The following is a 25,184-nucleotide window of genomic DNA, read 5'->3' as shown; positions in this document are numbered from 1 at the left end:
CAATCCTCCCACGTAGGAGTCTATCCAAAGTCTTTTGTTTCGTTTTGTTTTAACTTGAATTGATCTCAAGAGATCGACATTTTATACGGAAAGTGTTCAAAAATTGGTTTCATGAAAACAATATTTCTTCTTTTTTTCCCCTCCCTCTTTTGGTTAATTTAGTATTTTTTATCATCCAGAATGTTTCCACTTTTGAAAAGTTGGCTTTTTTCCTGTAAGCCTGGAAAAACAGAATTCAAAAGTCTGGACACCATTCTCTTACTAATATTTCCATTCTTCTTTCCATTTTCATTTCCTGCCTTTTTTAGTGAATAGGAAATCCATAGGTTCAAAGCAAAATTAGCAAAAATAAAATATAAAGATTCCAAAAAAAAAAAAACCTGGTGAAATTGCTGCTGTGTTGATGATAGTGGTGGTGACAATACATGTTCATTTTAAGAACATTTTTGCAAATATTGCCTTTTTTCATTCTACCCTTCCTTTCTGATTTATGCTAGTTATGCTAGACGTATTACAGAGACATCAAATTGGTCTGGTTCCAGGTATTTAAATTCTTCCCAATTCTGGAGTGTATATATCTTCTGTGTGTGTCTGTAATGTGTGATCTGTAACTATTCAATCTGCTTTTTAAAAAAATATTTCCCTTTAACTGTTACAAATATTCTAAAATATCTCTGGTGTATTGCAATACCTATAAAATTAACTGATAAAAATACAGTATCTTTTCATAAAAAATATACCAGAAAATAAAATTAATTTATATTACACCTTAATTCTTAAAACACTGCTAAGAATAAAATCTCAATGAACTAACAGTATAGAAAGCTAAACTAGATTCTTTCTTTCAATGCCTATAAAACAAGAATGCGGCATTTTAGAGACTATAAAGCCGTTTATTTAATCTATGAAAATAATGTACAATAAATAATTTGCATTTTATTATTAAAACATTTAAATAAATAATCTACTTCTAAAAGGTAATGGTAATTCTTTCTTTCTGTCTGTTTGTCTTTATCTGTCTGTCTGTCTGTCTTTATTTTATTAAGACATATAAATGTCTTGATTCCTGAGAATTTCATTAGGACATTTTTTTTCTTGTTCTGCATTTGTTAATATCTACTCTATCAAAATGGGATTGGGGTGGTGGTGGTTGAAATACAGTATGGGAGAAGAAAAAAACCTGATGTTTGAAATATTTCAAACTCTAAAGGGCATAATTTCTTGAGCTGAAAAACAAAACCTCCTTATACAATTATGTTGCATTTTTAACACCTAGAGCACCTACTTGACCTCAAATGCTCCATAATGCATTTCCAAAGGGTACGGAATAAAGGAAAATCCTAATGTTATTTAAATATAAATTTCCTTTGGAAAAAATGATCGAAATAATTTAACGTGATCATTTCACTAAAGAGATACACCTTTCTCTCTAAGGAAACGTCCTTCCCCAAGGAGTACCAAGGGGGGAAAATAGGAGTTTCGTGGTTAAAAGTTTTGAAATGACTGCACTTAACTGGGCATAACTGGTGTGTGCATACACTTTGTATTATTTATAGGGGTATATTACCCAAGGCAAATAATAAATTGGAGGTTCGAGAGGTTACTGAAAATTGAAATGGGGCAAATCCAACGCACACAACGTGCTGGTGAAAAAGTCTAGGTCTTCTAGGGAGAAACTTAAAGGGCTATCTGCGCAGCCCTGGAGGCTGGGTGAAAGCTCTCCTGCGGCCTGTGGGCAGGAATTCGCCGAGAAGCCGCTCGGGTCCAGCGGCAGCAAAGGGGATCTCTGACTTTCCGGGAACCCGTCGCCCGGCGAGGAGCCAGAGCAGGAGGACGAGCAAGAGGAGAGAGTGCGAGCGCCAGCGGTTCCGCCGAGCTCTGCGGCCGGAGCTCTGCTCTGGCTGAGCATCGGGTAAGGCTCTGGAGCACTCCGACTCTCTCTGCTGTGACTGCCGGCTGGGTAGGGACCAGGCATCTTCCGCGCTTCTCTGCAGGAAGAGCTGCCGTTCTCAGCTTCCCCTGTTTCCTGGCTGCTGCCTTGGTCCTCTTCGGAGGGATCTGCGCTGTGCTGCGTTTGCCTCTTGTGCTTCATCCGACGGTTCTGGAACCAGACCTTCACTTGCCTTTCTGTCAAGTCCAGCAAAGCCGCGATCTCTACCCGGCGGGGTCTGCAAAGGTATTTGTTAAAATGGAACTCCTTCTCCAACTCCAAGAGCTGCGTGTTGGTATAAGCCGTCCTCAGCCGTCGGGAAACTTTTTCGCTGTGGTCTAAACACGCGTCTGGAGGAGAAAAACAACAAAATTACACAAAGTAATACAACAGGCTAAACGAATGATCCCGTCTCTGTTTTTTCTTAGCGGGGATGGGGGTGGACGTAGGGATGCTTGGATTGGAAGGGGGAGGGGAGAGTCATTTTAAATGGTTTGGGCATATTGCTAAATTTTGTTGGGCATAGTCCTCCCCGACCCCGAGTGTCTGTATACCCAGGAACACACCAGGCAAAATGGTTTGGCCTTAATGCCAAATGCGTACACGGACTTAAGGTGGGGGGTGCATTCTGGAAAAGCTGCCTTCAGTTATAGAGGAATCCACATTCAAGAGTGGATGTTCGTTCGCTGTATCTTATCCTTTCCTTTGTACTTTGCCTCGCTATATATGTGTGTAAGAGGAGGCTATTCATAACTAAATGAAAACGAACTCTGGGTAAGCAAATAACACTAACTATGAATAAGCAAAACAGAAAGCAGAGAGAAAAAGGCAGCATGTCTTGAAAGATTTATCTCCCTATTATCAACCTAAAAAATGAAAAGCCCCAAAAGCTGCCTTTTCCTGTCCACTAGCCGATTGGGGGGGGGGGGGGGATTTTCGACCAGGTCCTTAGAATTATATTTCCTGCAAAACCCTGCCTTCTTCAAAGCATCACGATTAGGTTGGTTAGTAGATGAGGGACATTAGTTTCAACCTTGGAGCATTGCATTGGTTGCCTAAAGAAGAGTTCCTTAGGTGAACTGTAGAGGGAAATGGGGGGGGGGAGACTTTGGGTTTTCCCTTCTGCCTTCTTTCTGTTCCTCGTTCCGTTACACTGGAAATAGAAGCAGAGCAGTTTATAGCCAATACCATTCCCCATGCCTCCCAAAACACAGCAGCCAAATTGCCTTCCATTCTTATCCCTGGAATCAACCGTCTAAACACCATCACAGAGGAAGATGCCATACAAGAATAAAAACGATGTGAAATGGGGGAAATTGAAGTGGAGTTACTCAATTCTGAAGACTGGCTGGGCAGGGGGAAAGAGAAAGGAAAGGAAAGGAAAGGAAAGGAAAGGAAAGGAAAGGAAAGGAAAGGAAAGGAAAGGAAGGAAGGAAGGAAGGAAGGGAGGGAGGAAGGGAGGAAGGGAGGGAGGAAGGAAAAGGAAGGAAGGAAGGAAGGAAGGAAGGAAGGAAGGAAGGAAGGAAGGAAGGAAGGAAGGATTCATCCTAATCTTTCAGTAACTAAAGTTAGAAATGGAAGATGGATATTCCTTTTCCCTTTTTTCCAAGTGATTCTTAAATAGCAGATTTTTTGTCTCTTCCCTCCACCCTGTCAGCCACCCAAATGTTCATTCACCCTCCCCACTCCAGCCCCCACCCTTTTACAGACCTGCAGGAGAAGCCGGGACAAATCCAGGCACAGAAGAGGAGGGAGACAAAGAGGCAGGGATCTGGTTAGCTTTCTTAAAAGATTTCTTCTCCTTCATCCAGGGGAATTCTCCACCCAGAGCAGAAGACTGGAGCGTGGCTTTCTGGGCCTGCCCATGCCTTGCTTTCTTTTGGCTCCTCAGTGCAGGCTGGCTGCTGGAACAAGGATCCAAGCCGAGGAGGGTTTGTTCCAAAGGAGGAGGAATTAACGTCGGTGGTTCCTTGATTGATGAAGTTTGAAATGTCTCCAGGACAGCGGGAAAGGACGTCAGACACTCCGCTAGCGATGGCTGGCTGTTTATGAAGCCTATCTCCCTCTCAAATTCAAAATTCATGGCTTTTTCCAGAGGCCCAGTGTAAAAGGAGGGGGCGGGGGATGCGGGTGGGTGGGTGGGGAAGGAACGCTGGATCTTTCAGGCCCTTCCAATATTTTATATCCTTTTTAGTGTAAGTATTATTTGCAGTCTCCTCCCCCTTTTCTACCCACCTTTTTATTTTTTATTTTTTAATATCTTATATTGCTGATAAAACAGGCGTATGGGGACCTTGCTCTATTAAACTGACGAGCAGGGATAAATTGCAGCCAATTTCTCATCACGTGACCTGGCTAGCCCAATAGCAGGGCCATTCTAGTTGAAAACAGAGGGTTAGAACCCCCCCCCATAGCTAATAATAATTGCAACCATGACAATAATAACAGCAATAATACTCCCACTTGTCATGCTTGAAGATTTCTTGTCCTGATTTAAAAAGCTAAATCCAGAGGAAGATGCTTCTTAAGGTTTGACTGAGGAGGCAATAGTGGGGGAGAGGGTATGAGCAGGTAGTGAAGATTACAATTTGTCTGTTAAGTTTATCTGGCAAATGGCCTGGGTGATAGGCCTAACGCAGAAGAAAGAATGAAGAGGGGGGGAAAGGGTGTTGAAAGACAGGAAAGGTATACAGAAGAAATATCCCCTTATTATAAAGACCCTTCTCATTTAACAACCAGCCTTACTGAAACAGTGAGAAACAAACTCATGTGAAACAGCTGATTTGAATTAAAAATATTCCAAACTGCCTAATTCAAATCCGTATGAAAGGACTTTGGAAATTGTTTCTAATAATACATTCTAGAGCAGACTTCGGAATGTTTGAGTTGATGGAAAAAGATGTGAGTTAGTAATCTAGGACCTATTTTTAAAAAGCTTCTTTAAGAATACAGGAAAGAATAACTCTCCACTCTCCCCATAGTTTACCACTTTTCTCCTCTCAAATGAATATTTTCTGGGATCGTCAACGTAATTTTAAAAGCTTTTCTTCAAATACCAAAACTGGTTCTTAAGGATGTATCTAAGAATGTTTGTAGGCCTCCACCCCCATCCTCTTTTTAAAAGTTGCCCACAAACTGAGCAAGTAAAGAGCAGGGATTGAGGGGGAGAGGAAAGTGATCAATCTTTTCTCACCAAAGACTTCTGACAGGCAGCCGAGGCTTTGCTTACTTCTTAAAGAATTTGGATGTTTATCAGAATTTCTGAAAGAAGATTTTTTTTTTCAAAAATTTGGACTTGATTGGTAAAGGTACTAAATAAAATAGTTTGAAGGTTCATGGATGGGAAATTGAGATGAGGTTAAGAAAGATAAATACCAAAGAGTATCTGAGAACCTAAAATGTTGTTTACCATTTGTTTATTTAAGCTGCTTTTCTCTCTAGCCTTAGAAACAGTAAAAAATAGAGATGGGAAGCTTCAGTAGAGGGAAGAGGCAAAACTTAGAATATTTCAAACATCCATATAGGATGAAAATCTTAAATCTGAGAGAAATAATTAAGTGAGGAAAAAATATTTCCAAAAGCCTATGTGGGAAGACTTCAGATGGGTTCTGAAAACTGCAGTACTGTAAATAATTAACATTATTGGCAAAAGCAAAAATAATTCAGTATTTGCGCTGCTCTGATTTGTAGAACGGTTAAATTTTAACTATTTAAAATCTGTAATGAAAATGTCATTTGGAAGCCCCAAATTATGACATGTATTTTATTTTGGGAAACATTGCTCATGATTCAATCCTATTCTTTTTTTAAACCATCATATTTGAGAGTAAACATTCCATTGAAATGGATGCCACTTCAATAGAGCAATGGATCTGAGTAGCAATGTTATTTTATTATTTATTCTCTACATTTCGCAAAGTGATAGTCATCTTTGTAAAATTACTTTATTTTGGATTATTATTTAATTGAATATCTTCTAACTTTTAATTCTGTTACAACCTCCAAATTGGAAAGGGGCGCAATGTAAAAGAAAAACAATGGAAGAAAATGAATGTTTCTATTTATATTAGACAGCTAAAGCATTAAGCTGGAGTTAAAAAAAAGAAAGAAAGAAAGAAACAAATCAGTGTATTTGTAAGTTTCCTTTCAGTGCTTGAGTTTAGTCTGCAGAGAAGTTGCCAACAGAATTCCATCTTCAATTCCCTTTCATGCTATGAATGAACACCTCCTTTCCATATAAAGTCCATTAGCTGATCATATTTGATATAGCTTCTTTTGCACTACTGATATTAGTGCCATTTATTGCTTTCAACTAAAAACCACTGACTTTGTTGGTCTGGTTTATCTGGAGTGATTATGAATAATGTTTTGTAGTAATACAGATGCGAGGTTATATGAATTGATGTTTTAGACACAGATACAGAGATGGTTGGATCTAATATAACTAACTTGCCATAAATTCTGCCCCAACCCTGAGATTATCATGAGAGATCCTGCTCCAGGTATCCTCACATGCTGAAGCCTTAATGGAAGTCCCTTCCACCTTTGGAATATTCTCCCCATTAAGATCCATATGATTCTACTCTACTATTTTTCATGGCCTTTTAATTTCTGTTCTGTTGCTTTCAATAGTTGAATTCTGGTTATTTTAAATCTTTGATGCTTTTATAAACTATTCCAGTGGATTGGTATCATCTACTGTATGTGTATGACTTAGAGTTTTCTTTAAACTGTATGTTGCCCTAAAAGCTATAACTTTAAGGATGGCTAGAAAGTTTTAAAAATAAATATCTAAATAAATATTTCACTGAGAAAAGTTAGTTTTATGAATGGAAGAAGAGTGTATTTTGTAAATCAGTGCATATTTTTAAAAATATAAATATTGAAAAATAGAATTGGTGAAAGTCAAGTGATATGGGGTATAAAATCCCTGAATGCTAAGAAGAAAAGTAAATTTGTATATTTTTTTCTGAAAGCATTTTTGTTTTTACAACACTTGCCATTGTTTTTAATATTGGGGTGTGTGTGTCTTTCTTACAAATTCTAGCTCTCAGTATCTGTTCACATGGGATTTTGATATTAGCTTATTCAACTAAATATAGAGAAAATCTGTTGGGAAAAATGTACCAAGAATGCAGGGGAGGGAATTTTTTTAACTGGTGAAGGTATGGCTAAAAGGTGAGTTTTCTTGGTATTGTCAAAAATTAGAATTTTCTGACCAATTAACCTTAATTTGACCTGAATATTTTGAAACAGGCTGCAATAACAGCCTTTTAATAGATAGGAATTACTTCTGAATATAGGATTGTTAGTTGCTAAGTATTAGAAATAAGTAAAGTGTTTTCCCTGTTTGACATATTTAGTTCAATGTGTCTGAGAATATGAGGCACTCCCACATAAAATAATGCTGATTTTAAATGCATAATCTGATACTGAATTCTTGATTTTGAAAGCTGTTTTTGAGCATAATGGAACTTTCTTAATTTGTATATAATTGTGGCAGTACTAATATAAGATAAAGAATGCACTATTACTCCCTAAGATTTATTTCTTGTAGTAGCTTGTCAGGAAGTAGCTCTTTTTGCTAGAATAATTTATTTGAGGAAACCCTTTCACAAAGGTCTGAATAACACAGGGGCCAATATTTTAGTTCTGTTAAATCATCCATAAAATCACAGACAGGGAAATGATAGTGGGGGAGGGGGAGATACTGCATTCTTGACTATTGTTGCTTGATCAGATCCCAATCAAACTTTCCACGCTCTTATGCTTTTAAATTACAGCACCACAGAATATTAAATTACTTCTTGGATGGATGAGCATAACCCAGCTACAACCATGAATGCAAGAAAGGGTGCTTCGGGTGCTTTAAAAAAATGTTATTTATGATTGCATGAAAGCTTTAATTATCAGTGGAACATAATATACCAACAAAACAAAATCAAATATTTTTTTAAGTCCCTCTGGCCTGGAATTCATGCCTGTTTGTAGAAGCAATCTATTTTTCTCCTCCTCACATTCATTAAAGATAGAGCCACAGACCAACAATGAATGCAAAGATATGTCTTTAAAGCTGTGAGAATAGTATTGCCATCTAGAATGTCTCTAGTCATCCTGCTGAAGACAATGAAACTGTTTTGGAGTTCAGTTGAAAGCAAATTGAAATCACATTTATACTGTACTACAATAAACAATCAACTGAAATTTAAAGCAATATGCAGCAGCCTTTCTAAGAAGCTATAGACTAGGGAGAATTATGACAAGCCAGTCTTGTTGACTCCAGTAAGAAGTTAACGAAGTGCAGGAAGAAAATTATATGAACCTGGCCTATGGTCTCTTTGTCCTATATATATATTATCTCACATGATACCAAAAATATCTGCAGAGTAACAGTTTTTCAACATATTTAGCATATGAGGTAGCTCACATAGCATGTGCATGAGCAATGTGATGAGGCCTTTTTAAAATATGGGCAAATATTTACTTATGGCCAACACACTGTAGCAAGTACTCTATCTCTGTATTAATGTGACCAGTATGATTCATGTGCACTACAGTCCAACAAATCAGGTTGGAGAATGCTGTGGCAAACAAATGCTTTGGTTCCTTCCCATAAAACTTTTAGAAGCAAGTGATGCTATTGCAGAAAGAATTCACAACCTGAATTCAGCTAAGATGGTTCCACCCTATATACTTTATTTCTATGGCATGGGGGAAGTACAAATAGTTGCAGGTCCATAAAACAGTAGTATTGGGGCCTATAATCAGGTCTTCATAAAATCAGAGAACATACAATTCATTTACAGTTCATCCTACTGAGATAGTACAGTCTCAAGTCTGAAGTTGGATAAATGCCTCTCTAAAACTGGTATTAATCAGCTACATTAGAGAAAAAAATCCTGTTGCATCTAATTAGTTGACCATCTTTTATTCTATAATCGCTAAGCAGATGTTCCCATTGCTCACAAACAGGACACAAAGCCAGAAGTCTTCTTCTACTGTTTTCCAGCACTTGATTTACAAAGTTACGTTTCCTCCTGTACAGAATTATTACAGACAATGATTGACTTAATGGGATGGGAACAAAACAATGGCATATGATTGTTACAGGAAATATGTAGTATCAGCTCACTAAAACCAATACCAGAATAGCTGTCTTCAATCAACATACCCAAAGTCACTACTGAATTCACTCATTTTCTAGCTTCATGCAGGACATTGAATTTTAGACTAACCCAACAGATTTGGTTCTCAAAACAGCTCATACATAAACTTATCCTAACCAATGTTAGCATATTGCCAACTGATTTGGTTATGCCTTTCTAACTCAGCCAGTGAATATACAATATTCCAATTAGACTTTTGGAAGCAAAGATAAACAGGCATTTTGTTCTGCTGGAGCATATTCCTCTATGTGGCCACATTCCTCTACCTCAAGGGATGGAGTTGAATCAAGAAGTGGGTGGAGTCATCATTCTCACTGCTTCTGACTCACTCCTTTCATTTTCCTCCTTGAACAATAAGCTTGCCAATGAAGGGACAGATCCTTTTTGCCCAAGGTCTCAATTGCTTGCTTGGCAAAAGATTTTTGAAATTAAACTTCAAGGTTAGAACATTCATAGAATTACTATGTGATTCTTTAGACCAACAAACAGTGGGATGTGCCACAGAAAACCCACCTCAATTCCCAACTGCCCTTTCTAACAGGAACATTAACTTACATTATGTTTTTACTTTAGGAAATATACTCTAAGTGCAGAGGTCTATCAAGAGATCACACAAATAACTTTGAACAGGGAGGGTCATAGATGTTGCACAAATGAAATCCCCACATTGACTATGCTGAATTTTTTTAAAAAATACTTCCACTCATAAATTCCCCAAACACAAAATTATTTCCACTTGCCAAATCCAGTAAAGAACAAGATTCAGAATGAAATGTTCAGCTTCTTCTCTCCCACAAGAGATTTCATAAGTGTAAGGCAAAAGCCTGACTTCAATCACAGAGGATAGCTATGATTTAAAAATATACTATAGAAGAACAGCAGTGATGGCAACAATCTACAAACTTCCTAGTTTATACTAGAATTTTAGAATCTCTGGGCTTAACCGTTTTGGAAGGTAGTCCTGAACTTAATCCCAGTCCAATTCTCTTGTTGATTTTAGCATGTGATAAACCAGCTTTGCAGTGTTTGGGGATTCTCTTGCAGATCATGCAGGTGAGGTGACTTCTGCCTCCAAATTCTGCCTTTAAGGCCCCATTGTCACACTTTCTAGAATGGCAGAATTAACAAAGCATCTTCTTAATAATAATAGCTCTTTTCTTTAGTCATTTTTTTCTCAATCTGAATTATTCTTCTGCCACAAAAACATAACATTTTAATTTGACAGGGCATTCACATTAATCTCCAGTCTCATAAGAGTTTGGAAAAGAGTAAATTGTCATCTAGGTTGGGAGTTTAAAAAGCAGATTAAGCCAAGCTTAATTCTTATCTGTCTCTGTTTTAAGCACCTTCCCTCCATCTAACTTTCAATGCTCCAAACAGCATCTGCTTTCAACTCCTTTCTTGCTTTACTTAGTGGTTTAATGTCACAATAAGTTCTCCCCCACTCATTCTTAATTTCAGCAAGAAAGCCTGTGTGCCTTTTGTTATGATTAATCATTTTCCTTTGTTTTCATTTTAGGCCCAATGGCTCTCTAGTCTGGACAGCACATGATCACCCTTCTTTGTATGTGCAGAAGATGAAGGGTAATTTTAATTGGCGTGAGACTACTTAGAACAAGATTTTTCAAGTGGATGGGGGGAGACTGGGGTCATTGTGGGGGGAGGGAGAGGGAAATCACACCCCATGATTAACTTTTAAAATAATTATAATCAGCTGGGAAAAGTCCTCATTTTATGAGCTCTAAAATAAAGCAGTGGCTGTCATAACCAAAAGAATAAACAGAATCAAAGAAGGTGGGATAAGACAGATAAATGCCTTTCTCATTAATGGCTGAAAAATGTAGAAATCTATTTTTTTAAAATTGAACATCTTCATTCTATTTGATACTTTATTTTCCTTCCTGTTTTCAAATCTGACAAATGGGACAAGAATAAATTAAGAACAGAAAGTTTATTGAAGAATTGTTCAACAGACAACCCTTTCAGCAAAGAAATAAACTTATCTACTGTAAAGAACAAAGGAAGATGCTTCAAAAAAGAGAAGGAAGTGGTAGTGAAGGAAGAGGAGAATTAGGTGGGGTGGGGATTAGCTAGTTCTTCTAACTGAGGACTATACAATTACAGCCTGATTTCATGCCTCCAGTAGAACTAAACACATTATTTTAAGTACGAAGATAACTACTGGCCTTTTCCCTAAATTACAATAACTAAAAAAGAACAGAGAGAGCAGGAAGAATGGAAAATAAAATTTGGTTGTACAATGACAAAGAAAAGACACCATTGTCCTTTATAACAAGTCAATACTAAAAAAAAGTACATTTTCCTTATAAATACATAAATGTTGGGGATAAATAATGCAACAAAAGAAAAAAATAGTTTAAAACTGGCTATAACCAATAAATATAATATAATATAATATATATTTATATATTTATATATATGAATGTTTACTGGAACATGGCACACCTCCATTGAAATTAGTATTCCAATGGGTGACCTTCAAACGTTGGTATATATAGCCATTAAAATGTAAACTCTAAGTGCAAGAAAGAATGTCAGGCCAAAGAAGAGGCACCAGTAAAGGAATCCTCTCCCCAAAGGATCTTTTACTTTGCTCCCATTTGGAGGACATAACAATTTCTGATCAAATATACCCTGTTTTCACGTTCAACAGAAGTTATGCAGACAAATGCAAAGACATATTATATATGTGAGAGAGTCCCCAGTCCTTAACCAACCTTAAAACCAAAATCATAAAGAAGGGTAGGTAATCATTGGAAGAACAAAGGGGAGGTCTCTATTTTTCTCCTTCCAGATGTTAGACTTCTATTTGTATAAGCAATCTTAATTTTGCTATTAAATTTACTTGGTAAAGAAACCACTCCACTGCCCATTTCTGAAAAACAAAACCCCTCATAGAATTAAAGAAGAGGGAAGGGAATATAGCAGTGAATAATAATTTGTAAGGATTGGGTTGGTAAAACTGGACAAAACACCCTTACATGGATGGAGATACACCAAGAATGGAAAAAGACAGTTTTCCATTCAATACCTTAGAATTATCTTTCTTCTTTGTAAAATAAACCTTTAAGAATTGTGATAGATTAGTATTTAGCTAAGGGAGAAGGGCATAGATATAAGAAATATTGAGGTGCATTTAAGAGCTACACCCAGATCTTTTTGTGCATGTATGAACTTTTTTTAAAAAAAATGTAACAGAAATTATCTATTTCAATTGATTTCAGAAGAATCAGGACATTTTTATACATTCAAAACATTTGTGTCGAAACCTCAGGGCAAATACATATGTAAAATAAAAATCTGAAATAGATACTTGAATTTTTTTTTAAAGGGATGAAATTTACTAGTAACATCTTCCTTTCCCCCTTATCAAAATGAATTTGATTGAATCCCTCTGAGTGTGTATGTGTGTATGTGTATGTTCCTGCATGGTTGATTGTCTCCAAACACCTATATACCCTTCTCTAATTGTAAACAAAATATTTGCATACTTTTAAGAAAAGAAAATACTTGAAATGAATAGAAGTAAATTTTACAGTTAGACAACTTTCAGCAGAGAATTCTCTTGCACAAACTGCATTGAAAAAATGTTATGTAAAGGGGTTTTTTTGGATGGGGGAAGGATCATGTCAGTGATTTCAGCAAGTCTTTTTCAAGGGGCAGCCTTATACGTGTTCAAACCCTTTCTATCAAATTGGAGTCTTAATGAATCTATCAATAATCAAACTATATTTAAGGAACCTATTCTATTATATATAAAAAGGCTGCTGTTTTGTGATCTGTATAGGACATATACACATGACTAGGAAGTTTGCTCCTAATCTCATTAAGAATTCTTACTGCCTTCCTGACTGGGAATGCAACTTGTGAACAGATAGAATGGTGACTTCTTTTCCCATTTAAATTATTTAAATTCCAATGTAATAGAGATTTGATTAGAAGTAATTTAGATTTTAGCAGTTATGAAAAGAGATTGATAGAAGAATGGTATGCATCTGTTAGTGTTTAGATGAGCCAGACTGCATTTCCCACAACCATTTTCTATTTATTAGCTTACTAGGGCTGATAAGTCCAAAAATGTAAAAGGGCTGAAGTTAATTTCCTATGGTATATATAGTGAGCTGAGGCATCTTCAGCTTTTCTTTAGATTGGAGAAATGCTCTACCTGCCTGTGGAAAGTCTGTATCTCATGAAAATGTGCTGCTCTATTCAAGATGTTATCATGACTGGTTAAAAACATGGTTCCCACGTATGTATTCACAAAACCAGCAAGAGTTGTGGATCCAAGAAAGAGCAAGTTTACTCTGACCCCTCCCCCTCTGCCTAAACTGGACTAGAACACAAAAGACAGTGTGTGTTTAAGATGCATTTTTCAAAGTAACTTCTCATACTGAAGAAAAAGGAATGGATTCCCATAGTCTTTATAGACCTTTTTTGCACTTTGGGGTTGCATTAGTCTGACTATTCCTAGCCTGGATTTACAACAGGTCTTTTAGAGCTCAACCAGGGCTGGTCCCTAGGATTTGTTCATTTTAATCTAAGGACTGTTATCTCAACCATATGAAGGGTATTAGGCTGTCTGGTGCTTTCACCTTTCTTTGTGAAGGAAATGTACAGGAATACTTCTACTCCAAAGAGTATGGCTTAGCCATAAGCCTCCTAAGCTCTTTATCACCCTAGGGTCAAATTTGGCAGGAATGGCAAGACACAGCATGCATAAACTGTGCCCCTGAAACAATAGGTTTGACTTCCCTAAAGGGTTTCAACACAAATGTTTGTTTGTCCATTTCTTTTTGCATAACCAGTCTGTCCCCTGACTCACCAATCCCACATCCACCTCCCTTCTTTATTAACTCCCCACCGAGTCTGCCCTACTTTTCATCACAGATGGGTCAGCTTCGGTGCCTCTTGGATTCTACCCTGAGTAGAAGCATGGTGAGAAGAAAGGTCCGTATAGGTTGGGTGAGCCTCACAAGGCCCATGGTGCTGGTTGGAGGCCATCTGAGGGCCTCCATTGTATTCCATGCTGGGGGGCTGGTGATGTTGGAGGGGGTTCAGCCCATAAAGTGATGAAGCAGAGTTGGGCATAGAATCCACATAATTGCCACCCACGTAGACTGGGCTGCCTTGCATATTGGGGGGCCCATAGCTACCACTCCCATTACCCTGTAAGACATGAGGATCGTACTCTGGTGCTGTGTTGGCATACTTCTGTTGGCTGGGGCATCCTTTGATGGGGTTTTGGTAGGCAGTGGGCATAGCATAGGCATTCTGGTGTGATTTGTTGAAAGAGGGCGGAGATGGAGCTTCGTAGTTTGAAGTCATGGGGTGTAGGGCATTCAGGAAGCCTGCAGAGGACTGAAGGGCTTGGGGTGGGCTCCCTGTGGGGGAAGGTCCCCCAGAGGATGACCCAAGGCCTTTTGACTTTTGATCCTTTTTGTATTTCATCCTCCGATTCTGAAACCAGATCTTGATCTGCCGCTCACTGAGGTTTAACAGGTTAGCCATCTCCACTCGTCGGGGTCTGCAAAGGTAGCGGTTGAAATGGAATTCCTTCTCCAGCTCGACCAGCTGGGCACTGGTGTAAGCTGTGCGGGCCCTCTTGGAAGCTGAGGAGCCTGGAGGGCTTTTCTCGCCGCTGCAGCTTTCTGGAAAGAAGGTCGGGAAATGAAATCAAAGATAATTACTTACATGCAGAAAATTGAATGCACAGGCTTCTTAATAAATCCTCCTATGGGCGAGAAGGCTACACTCTCTTCCCCAGTCCTCACTCCATAATCATGTCATTTATTAAGAGTTCTGTTCTCCAAAGCTGCCCCACGCTTTATGAAAATTTGATCATGTCATGCAGAAAAGAAATCCAGGGCAATTTATTTGGGAGTCGATTATTTTGAAGCAGATCCTTTCAGAGGAAATTATGTGGGCAAGGTTAGCAAGGCAAAATGAAGCATCTAGGTAGATAGACCTGCCCTGAATGTAGTTTGCCTGGTGTGCTAATCTGAATTAGTCCACAAAAGTGGGTGCCTGCTTGCTTTGTGAGATGTAACTCAGAAGTCTGCTTCCAGGATATACACACACACAAACACAAACACACAAACACACACTGCACTTTTGAAAGGCACAAGCCCATTGCAAGTTCCCACTTATTCCAAGGAAGGGATACATAGGAGAACTTCTTATGGGATTGTGTCCAGAAATATTTACAATCAAAAATGCAAAAGATGTATTTAGCAAGCTTTCCATACAAATACAAATTCTGATATTTACATTGTGCTTTAAAGTAAATGGGAATTGTGTTTGTTTTTTAAGGAACTAGGAATTGCTCCCGACCCTCCAATCCTGACTTGTAAGAAAGATTAGCTGTGAAGCAAAAAGACTCAGACCCAGGGTACACATACAAAAGAATATGTTAACAGAGATTTAAGGCAATGCAGCTGGACTAATGATTTCAAACTGCAATTGGGGGAGTCATTAATAATAAATAGCTCCCCCCTTGTAGAAATCTTTTTTATTCTGAATCACAGAAGCAAATGTAATATGAAAAGTATTTTTTTTCAAATGATTTCTACATACAACCTGATATGAAAAAATCCCCACTTTATTGTTCAAGAATCCAGCACCCTTCAACCATACACCTATTCTCTGCCTTATTTGCAAGTGTTTTGCATTGTAAGAAATTTCCTTATCATCATCACTTTAGCCGTTGTCTATTCACTGCAGGATGAATTAGGAAACTATACCTGAAAATAATTTGAAGCCATAGTTAATATATATTGAATAAATTTGTAACATTCCCTACACTGTTGTGATGTGCGGTAAAATCCCTGTGTTCTTGCAGTAAAAAGAGAGGTAAAGAAAGCGAAAGAGTTTTAAGAAAATGTTTTTACATGGGACAAAAGCAGAATTTGAGGATGAAGTTAATGCAGATTTGGTGAATGCTGGTGAGAGTTCACATGCCCCTCAGGGCAAGTGGTTTATGAAGCTATTTACAAAGTTATCTCCTTAAAACCTATACTTTTCAGTGAAGGAAGGAAGCTCTTGCATTTAGTTCTGCATTATAGGGATGTGTGAAACTGTAATTTATACAGTTGTTCTATTAACGTATGATTCCATCACTATTTAGTCAATACAACATTTGCAAATTTTTATTCAAGAATGTAAAGATTATGCAAGAGGAATTATATGAAAATTAGAATATAATCTGTCCCAGGGGTTCTCAACCTTTTGTTTTCACTGGCACATTTGGAATTTTAGAATATGCTGTGGGGTGCTCTCTTAGAATGACTGCTTGGGAATTTATTCTTTCCTCAAATGATTGCCATTGGGGAAAACAATACAGATTTATCAGAATGTTACCTACCCCTCTATCCACTGCGGCTGTTCCCCTGTAGGGTGCTCTCTACTTAACATTGTTTGCTGTTGTCCTTACTCTGAGCTAGTGGACATGCATCCAGAAATAGTACTGGGCTGCAACCACCTATCATTTTTATTTTCTTTAAAAATATATAAATCAACCTAATGGAGTCCATTGGGGCCCAAAGGCATTAGAGTTAATAAAGGTGACGCTGGAGGATGGTGCTTTGCTCATGCAGCATGCCAATTTCCAATTCATTTTTAATTGAAAGGTTTTTTAAATGTAAAAAGTCTATCAGATGTGATGTCTCCAGGCACATAGATGCCACACTGGGATTCCAGCTATTGCCTTTTAGTAGGACCATATTAACATGCTCAAACATATTAATCTGGTTGCTCTCTTAATTCAAGCATGACTTAGCTCTATACCTTTTGTGCAATAACACATTTGTGCAAATTATTCATCCAAATTAAACTGTGTCATAGTACACAACTTTGAATAGGGCTGCTGATTCAAAATTACTTAGTATAGCAAATTGGCTACAAGAAGTTTAATTGTCAAATAAAATTATTTATATTAGGAAAGAAACATTACTGACTTCAAAGAATGTATACTTAAAAAAGAACTGTAACCTAAGTATATTTACACTTGAGTTCTAATAACATTATTCCCACTTGCATCTATTTGATTTTAGGATCTTGATACCAATGTGCTTAGAAATGAATCTGGAGCCATTGACATTTGTGGCTATTATAAACTTTGTCCTCTGTAAAACCTGTTATCCCTAATAATTCTATAGTTCAAATATCAAGCAAAAAAACCCAAACAAAGCTCTTTTCCTACCGGGCAAGATTTGGACTAAATGACAACATTACACATGGACAAAATATATTTTATATAGTATTAGAAGGTGGAGATTGGGAAACAGTAGCCTTCATGCCTGCAACAAATTAGACAATCTCTGCTGGATATTAGTGAGCATCCATGCTAAACCAATGGCATATAAAATGGAGTATAACACACATCTCAGGACTTTGATGGAAATACATTTTGTCAGGTCTAAAAAACAGACATTATAACTGGAGACCATAACTCAGCTCTGCCCAGACTGTCTGGTTTGAAGAAGACATGTTCTACATCCAGCAGACTGAGAAAGAGATGACAGGGCCCTATGGTGGAAGGTGGATAGAAGCTCTTTGGAGAGTCATCAAAACCAGCAAGATTCTCTGTCATGAGACAAAGACAACTGCAAGCTTTCCGGTTCAATTGTGTTTTACCTTTAGAGGTTTATGTTCTCTCTCTTTTTAAAATAAAGAGCGTTACAGAATGACCATCTCACATGTAAAAACCTACACTGCGTCCAACAGCTGGGACTAATGGAAGTTAACTTTCTGACCATGAAAAAGGGAAGTGTTTTGAGTCCCAATTTTATTAGTGGCAGAACCTCTGCATAGATGTAGGTCTGAGAGACAGACCATTACTTTAATATAAGTAGATGATACTAATCATGTGTAATTAGTATCCAAATCCTTTGAAGGAATGGAGGTAAGAAGGGAGTTGAATTTATTAATACATAGAACTGAAGTGAGGAACCTCTTGCTCCTCCACTGCCACCTTTAGCCCTTCTGTCTTCAAGCACAATTCACAAAATCAATCCTACTGCACCCATACCTTGTTCTATTTCCCTTCTGGCACTCTCAGCTCTGTCTCTGGGATAGATTCCTGCCTTTGTTGCAAGCCATTTCTCACCTCAATAACAAGCTTTCCCCCTCAAGATCTAATTTTCAAGCAGATCCTTTTCTTCAGCTATCTTAATCACCTACTTTCTTCTAATCCAGAAGAATAGGGCCACCACCATCACCCTGAGCTAGCATGACTCTGCTGGTGTGGATTGTAGTTCCACCCAAGTTGCTTCCAGGGCCAAGCAGGATGGGTCACCAACCTAAACCTTTCAGATGGGGGTGGGGGTAGTGGAGAACAGGCATACTGTCCAACATAGCCTGCTTTTAAACAAGCAAATATTGCATTGGCTTGCACTCCTTCACCACTTCTCTTTCTTGTACACATCACCAGCTTTCTATAACTAAACTGGGCTTGCTTGTGTATGTGCCAGGGAGAGATTAATGGGCACTGTCTGTGGGTGCATGGGAAATGTGGGGCTATTTCCAAAAGCAGAAGATACCTGCGCAGGGGGAGCTGTTTTTCTGCTTGGCGTTTTGCCTCGACTCTTTCATCCAGGGAAAAATCTGCTTGGTGAGGGCCGCGTTACTAGAGGTCAGGCTGGATTTGCTTGGGACACTTTTGACCGCCCCCGATTGGCTATGGTTATTGCTGCCGCCGGTGCTGTTGGATGTGGTGCTGCCGCTCCCGCTGGCAGCGGTGATGGGGTTGGTGGGTGGTGAGACGGGCGGGGGCGGGTGGTGCTCCTGAGGCAAGCTTGGGCGCAGGCAGCTCCCGTTCAGGTCCTTCGCCTTGGCCAGCGGGACCGCGTTGCCCAGAGACTGGAGGGTGCAGGCGGGCCGCTGGTAATCGCTCTCCACATGAGCCGCGGGCTGGAAAGGCTGCGGAGAAGGGCCCTCGTAACCAAAGCCGTTGGCCCCGGGATAGGAATAAGCCCCAAAGAGCGGTGAGGTGTCGTAGTAGCTGGTCTTCTGCATGGCTGGGATTCCCCGAGGCGCTCGCTCGCTGTTACCAGGCTCCTGTTGGCCCTCTCATGGAAGGACATTGGCACCCCCCAGGTCACGTGACAAGGGGCCTTCCCTTCCCTCGGTGTCTTTTGGAAGATGACCTGAAAGGTTAGAAGGCACACACAATGATACGGCTCGGCCTCTGAATCCATCTTAGCGGCTGAAAAGCGCGTGACATGAATAGCTGGCCGGCTACGGAGGAGGGCGGGGAGCAGGGACCAGATGCCGCCGCCGCCAGTTTTTTGCCGGGTGCTATGAGATGCACCTCGCCTCTCTCCCTCGTGCTAAGAGTTTTAGATATATACATATAATACACACACACACACACACACACACACACACACACACACACTGACATATACACAAAGGTGACTTTGTGCAGGCGAACCATTCGCCAAACCGATTCCTCAGTGGCGTTTCCCCCTTCTGTTGTTCTAAAGTTCAGTTGTTTTTGTTCGTCTGCTTATTTGTTTTAACTACACCAATACCTACATATGTAGATCCTGTAGACCGAGAAAGAAATCGCCGTCGTAGGATTTCTTTTAGATCATTCAACTCCATTCTCCAAAATCTCTGCCGTGGGTAGAGTCCAGCTACCTCTCTACACACCAGCCTTTTCACACACGCGCGCGCACTTGCTCCAGTGTAAGGGCCAGGTATTTTATTTCCGCGTGCCAAAGAAACGAATAGTCTCGCTACCGCTTCTTTAGAGGGACTGAATGAAGACGAACAAAACAGGGACGGGAGAGGGCTTGGAAGTTAAAATTCCGGAAATCTGTGGAACTTACTTACAGATAAATTATGAAAGAAAGGGGAAAGTCACTTGGCAAATCTATTTGGAATGAATTTCAGTAGCATTTAGGTATTTTTAAACAACGCTCAGGCACCCGCATGGAACTGCCAAGTGTTTGTCACCTCCAAAATTAAAATATAATATTTCTCAATTCAAGATTGAGGAGTTTTGGAAAAACAAATCTAAGTATAAAAATTGGATAAAATTATATTTAACCATACCTTTAAATGCTTCTGAGATTCAACATTTAACATATTGAAAATATTTTAACACTTCTGAAATATTTCCAAATTCGATTTACTTAATCTGCTGCTTTCAAAAGAGGAATGAGATCAAGTTCTTTGATGTTGATTCTTTTGAAGCTGTTTTTGCAACTCTGACTGCGTTTGAAATTGGTTGTGGAAACTCCTCTTCCCTGAGTCGTTAAAATTTTGTCGTGTTGCTGCTCAAGGTGTGAGCTGGCCCCTCTCTTTCCTAAAGCCCAGCTTCAGCCCATTTCTCAACTGCTCTTTGAACAAAACAAATCCCGTTTTTCTCACAACGCCATTTGGTTCCTTGCTTTTGTTTCTCTTTTATTTTTATGTTGGGATTTTATTTTATTTAAGATGGGAAGTAATATGGTTTCCCAAAGAAAGGGAAAACTCCTTTCACTAGAAAAATTAATTTTATAAATATAATAAAAGCTATAACACATTTAAAAGAGCAAAACATGGATCTGTGGAAAGGAATTCTCTTTATCTCTCTTCGGCCCTTCTGTGCTTGTTTCAATCCAGAGAGCTTCCTTCTATTTTTCTTCCTTTGGGGCATACACATTAGTATTGAAAGGCACCACTCAGTTCTTTCCATTGTCCGGGAATAACAAATAGACCAACCTTCCCTACACTGATTCAATTCAAAATCTATGGTATATCTCACCTCTTCCTCTTCATTCTCTGCCCTGGCCTCGGAACTGTAGCCATTGCTCTCTAGAGGCAAGCAGCTAAAAATCTTCCTTGGCCAGGTGATCCTGGAAAGAATTAGGGCAGCTACCCTGCCTTTATTCAGCATCTAGGAAATATTTCTTAGCAAACCTGATAATTCAGCGCTGTTTTCCAAATGGTTTGAAGAAGAAAGGGAAAAAGAGATTCTGTGATGAAAGCTGAAGGTTGAGTACCCTGACTCAGCCATTATTATCTTCTCTTTAGGCCCTCCCAGTTTGTTTTGGATTTTCTGGGAGCACTGAAAGGCCTAGGAGAAATAGGCACCAAAGGATTTTTGCTCCTTAGCTTTTGTTGGCTTAAATTAAGCTGCATCTTTAAAATATTAATCTCCTTTCTTACCCAAAAAAGTAATCCAAAGTAGTCTATGCACTCAGTAGCTAACATTTGGATCCCTTTTTATACCTCATCTTTCAATACTTTCTAAATGTCGGTCATTTATCTTAGTCTAAGACGGGTGGAATCGTAAATGATTTACTCCAAGGAATTGTTGTGGTAGTTAAACGCATGCACACACATACATACAGAGAGAAATATCCATTGGAATAATGAATGAGAAATCAGATCGTGCCTTTGCAATTAGTTGCTGAAATGTCAACCACAACCCTGAAGTTATTTCTTGCCCGCTTGGAAGTTTCATGTTTATTCCCAAGGATATTTCAAAACAAATGCCTCTTTTCTTAAGATCTTTTATATAGTATATTTAAAGAAACAAAAACAAAAAACAAGCTGAAGAGTCCAAAAGCTTGTGATAAAATTGAAGGAAGGCTTTAAGGCCAAGGTGGAAAAATCCATAACCTTTTCCCCTTTAACCTCCATAATGGGTGGGAAAAATCATAATTATATTGCTCTGCTAGAATAAAATTAATCAGGTTTTTTTTGCTGATTGAATTGAAAGCTTGGTTTCCCAAAGTAGATGGTAATGATAAGTATAGAACAATATAACAATTCAAAGTAAAAAACTACTGTATTCACTAGACTCTAGATTAGAAAAAAAGGAAGGAAGGAAGGAAAGAAAGAAAGAAAGAAAGAAAGAAAGAAAGAGAAGGGAAAGAGGGAAGGAGACAGACAGAAAGAAACAATTTAAGCGAAAAAGGGAAGGATGAAGAGGAGGAAAATAAAGGAGTACGAATAGCAAAAAGAGAGCAAAAGGGGAGTAGAAGAAAAGGGGAGGGAAGAGAAGGAGGGGGAAGAAGAAGGAGAAGAGAGCGTGCGAGCGAGAGAGAGTCGCTGCGTGGAAGGAAGCTTAGAGCTTGTGAACTCTTCATGAACCGCGATGCGAGTCATACAGCTATAAATCATGGAGACACGGTCTCCGCCATTCACAACTGATAGCCTATTTCGGTCCACCTTACCTTAGCCTCTGACGAGAGCAGCGCGGCGAGCAGACATAATATATTTTCGCAGCCAGCAAGCAACGCAATCAATAAGCGAGGAGAGCTCCCCCCATTCCTCTTGGTTAAAAAAAATGTTCAAGGAATATCTAGAGAGAGAAATCCGGTCATAACGCCAAAGGGAGGGGGGAATCTCTCTATAGAAGCTCTGGTGAGGGATGCTCGGTTCTCTCTCTCTCTCTCTCTCTCTCTCTCTCTCTCTCTCTCTCTCTCCCTCCCTCCCTCTCCCTCTCTCCCTCTCTCTCCCCCCCTCTCCCCCCCCCGTTTGGGGAGGAGGGGGAAAGTGAGAAGAGGGAGAAATCACAAGATTCTCGACAGCCTTCCAAAGATATTGAGGATTCTGACTGCCCTATACTCTCCCTACGCCCTGTTCACGGTTAACAATGGCCTCTGGCTTTACAGCAGAAGGCAAGAGAGGAGAGAGAGAGAGCTCGAGAGAAAGATAGACAGACCAACCGACAGACAGGGTACCAAGGAGGGGAAAACAGAAAGAATCGCTTACATCAAACCCTCAATAGGGCAATGCCTAGATAGAGGTTTAAACATAATACTAATATTAGTGCTAATTCTAATAATAATAACCTGCTTGCCATTTAAAGGGGAGAAGGAGGGGGAGAATAAAGAGATATGTACCATAAAGAGACTTTATATCTGGTAAGGGGAGAGGCGATGATGTGTTTGTGTGAGTGAGTGAGTGGGCTTTGGAGAGCTTGGGCAAACGCCAAGGTTGCTTCCTGACAGTGTCAGTTAAGGAAAAAGCAATATGCAAATAGAGACATGGTGGACACAGAGGCCTAGCAGGAGAACTGGAGTTGTATTGATCCACATGTTTCTCAACTACATGTCAAGTTATGCTAATAAATCTTCAGAAAGAGAATCCTATCCCCCCACTGCTTTCTATCATCCTAATCTCTTTCTTCCTCTCCCTACATTTTTCTCTTCTCCTGAGATTTCAGTACAGCTACAGAAGAGATCTTTTGATATTCTGTTATTTCATCTGGTGCAAACTAGATGTCATATATAGAGAATATGACATAATTATGATGGCTACTATTCAAGGGAAGGTAACAGAAACATGATAGCATGAAGTTTTGCATGTGTATGTGTATTAGTAAAAATGTAAACATTCAAGAGGCTATAAAATAGAAGGAAAGTCAAATCAAGTTTATATATGAAGCCATATTTTGTAATTGGGTTTGTATGTTCTGGCAATGTGTGATTGAGCATTGAAGATGTGCCTCTGTATTAAGAAATTAAAAAGGCATATTACTGGAAGTCCATCATGTTATTCTGTGCATGTAGAAAAGTACAAAACCATTTGTTTCTTGGGATTACTTCTAAATTAGGTAATTGGAATGGGGAATATAAGAAACAATTTGACATGGGAAAAGTAAAATAAACCAATGATAGATGGATGGATGGATGGATGAATGTGATAGGTAGGTAGGTAGGTAGGTAGGTAGGTAGGTAGGTAGGTAGGTAGGTAGGTAGATGGGTGGGGAGGTGGATGGATGGATGGATGGGTGGGTGGGTGGGTGGGTGGGTAGGTGGGTAGGTAGGTAGATAGATAGATAGATAGATAGATAGATAGATAGATAGATAGATAGATAGATAGATAGATAGATAGATGTAGAGAAAGATGATATAGCTATAGCTATAGCTAGATGATGTCAAAGTGACTTAAGATTTATTACCCCTGTCCTGTCCAAAGGGAGCTTTGCTTGCAAAGACAAAAGGTTCACACCACTTTTTGCTGCTGTCAGGAAAGAGAGAGTTGCCATTACAACTGTGAGTGGGAGGAAGAAGTTGAGATCTCTGCACATTTTTAGTCCTGTAAGTATGTCAAAATGAGAGATCCATTGTTATTTCTTCCCCAGTTCTGTCTTTTGGGGTGCTGAATTGACAAGAACTGGCATTGAGAAAAGGAAGAAGTGCTGGAACGGGCTGGTTTATTTCTTTATAGACCCTGGCTATCCGAAAACATCATATTCGGCCCATGGAATTTTTTATGATACTTTTGCAGAGAGAAATGTTTTCATCTGAACTTTTTGCTAAATCCAACTTTACCTTTGATTTGCACCAAATGGTTCTAGAAATTACAGATGAACTTCTTGGACTTCCACTTGGATATTAGCTTTTTCTGGTCAGGCTTTCTTAAGGAACTAAGAAGGGGTGGGGGGTATTGTTGTTGTTGTGACTGTCTTTTTTTTTTACAATATTAAACTATTTTTTAATTTGGAATACCATTGCAAGATTGGATATTAAACATCTTTTTTCATCTGCAGAATTACTTTTAGACCACCACAGACGGTAAACTAACTTTTACCAGGATAAAATCTGTACTTTTATATCGTTTAGTTTAGTCTCTTTGGCTAACTGATAAGTTTGGAGGACAGTTTCAAAAACAGAGAGCAAGATTTAACGTTTGGAATTTATATTTCTTCCTCCGTTTATTATCTGTAGTTTGGTTTACCAGGTCAATTTTTATTTCAGATTTTTTTCTTTAAGTACATTTTTCTTGGACTAAACCATGCTGAATGCAATAGATCATGCTGGTGAATAAATATGCATAGAATAACTGTGCAGTTACTTAACAATCCTACAAAGTCTTACCTGGGGACAAATCCTAAAAAAACTCCTTGGCATTTTCTTCTGAGTAGCATATATAGGATTGCTTTGGAAAGAATAAACTCAAAGCAAGCTATGGCAATGAATCAACCCTCCTCTGCAAAATTAAAGGTTACACACTTTGTGGTGGTGCTAGTGAAGTAGCTTGGGGTGTGCCAAGTAGGTCACAAATGTACTATTAAAAACTCAGGCGAGTGATCCAGAAGATATAATGGAAAAGAACAAATTGAAAAA

The 25,184-nt window shown here is 38.9% G+C and overlaps 2 protein-coding genes across 5 annotated transcripts in view; both read right to left on the bottom strand.

Moving 5' to 3' along the window:
• Positions 1–295: 295 nt before the first annotated feature.
• On the bottom strand, positions 296–5,838 carry HOXB2 (homeobox B2). The gene is made up of 2 exons (XM_081969720.1): positions 3,641–5,838; positions 296–2,280 (listed from the first exon to the last, which is right to left on the bottom strand). The coding sequence occupies exons 1-2, from the start codon at positions 4,011–4,013 to the stop codon at positions 1,601–1,603; spliced, it is 1,053 nt and encodes a 350-aa protein (XP_081825846.1). The 5' UTR covers positions 4,014–5,838; the 3' UTR covers positions 296–1,600.
• Positions 5,839–8,483: 2,645 nt separating this feature from the next.
• HOXB3 (homeobox B3) overlaps positions 8,484–25,184 on the bottom strand; it is a 50,976-nt gene continuing 34,275 nt past the window's right edge. For 3 of the 4 annotated variants that reach the window (XM_081971393.1, XM_081971394.1, XM_081971395.1), the window contains 2 exons: positions 18,654–19,259; positions 8,484–14,765 (listed from right to left, as the gene is read on the bottom strand). In XM_081971393.1, coding sequence (XP_081827519.1) covers positions 13,999–14,765; positions 18,654–19,128 — 1,242 coding nt within the window. In that variant the 5' untranslated portion in view covers positions 19,129–19,259 and the 3' untranslated portion in view covers positions 8,484–13,998. Of the gene's footprint in view, positions 14,766–18,653; positions 19,260–22,283; positions 22,407–25,184 lie in introns of those variants that run through there. The other variant, XM_081971396.1, reaches the window with a different exon arrangement.

Source organism: Natrix helvetica, assembly GCF_964273705.1.
Source record: "Natrix helvetica genome assembly, chromosome: Z".
NCBI lineage: Eukaryota > Metazoa > Chordata > Lepidosauria > Squamata > Natricidae > Natrix > Natrix helvetica.
The sequence above is the reverse complement of the archived record's forward strand: the minus strand, read 5'-3'. Positions and strand labels throughout refer to the sequence as shown.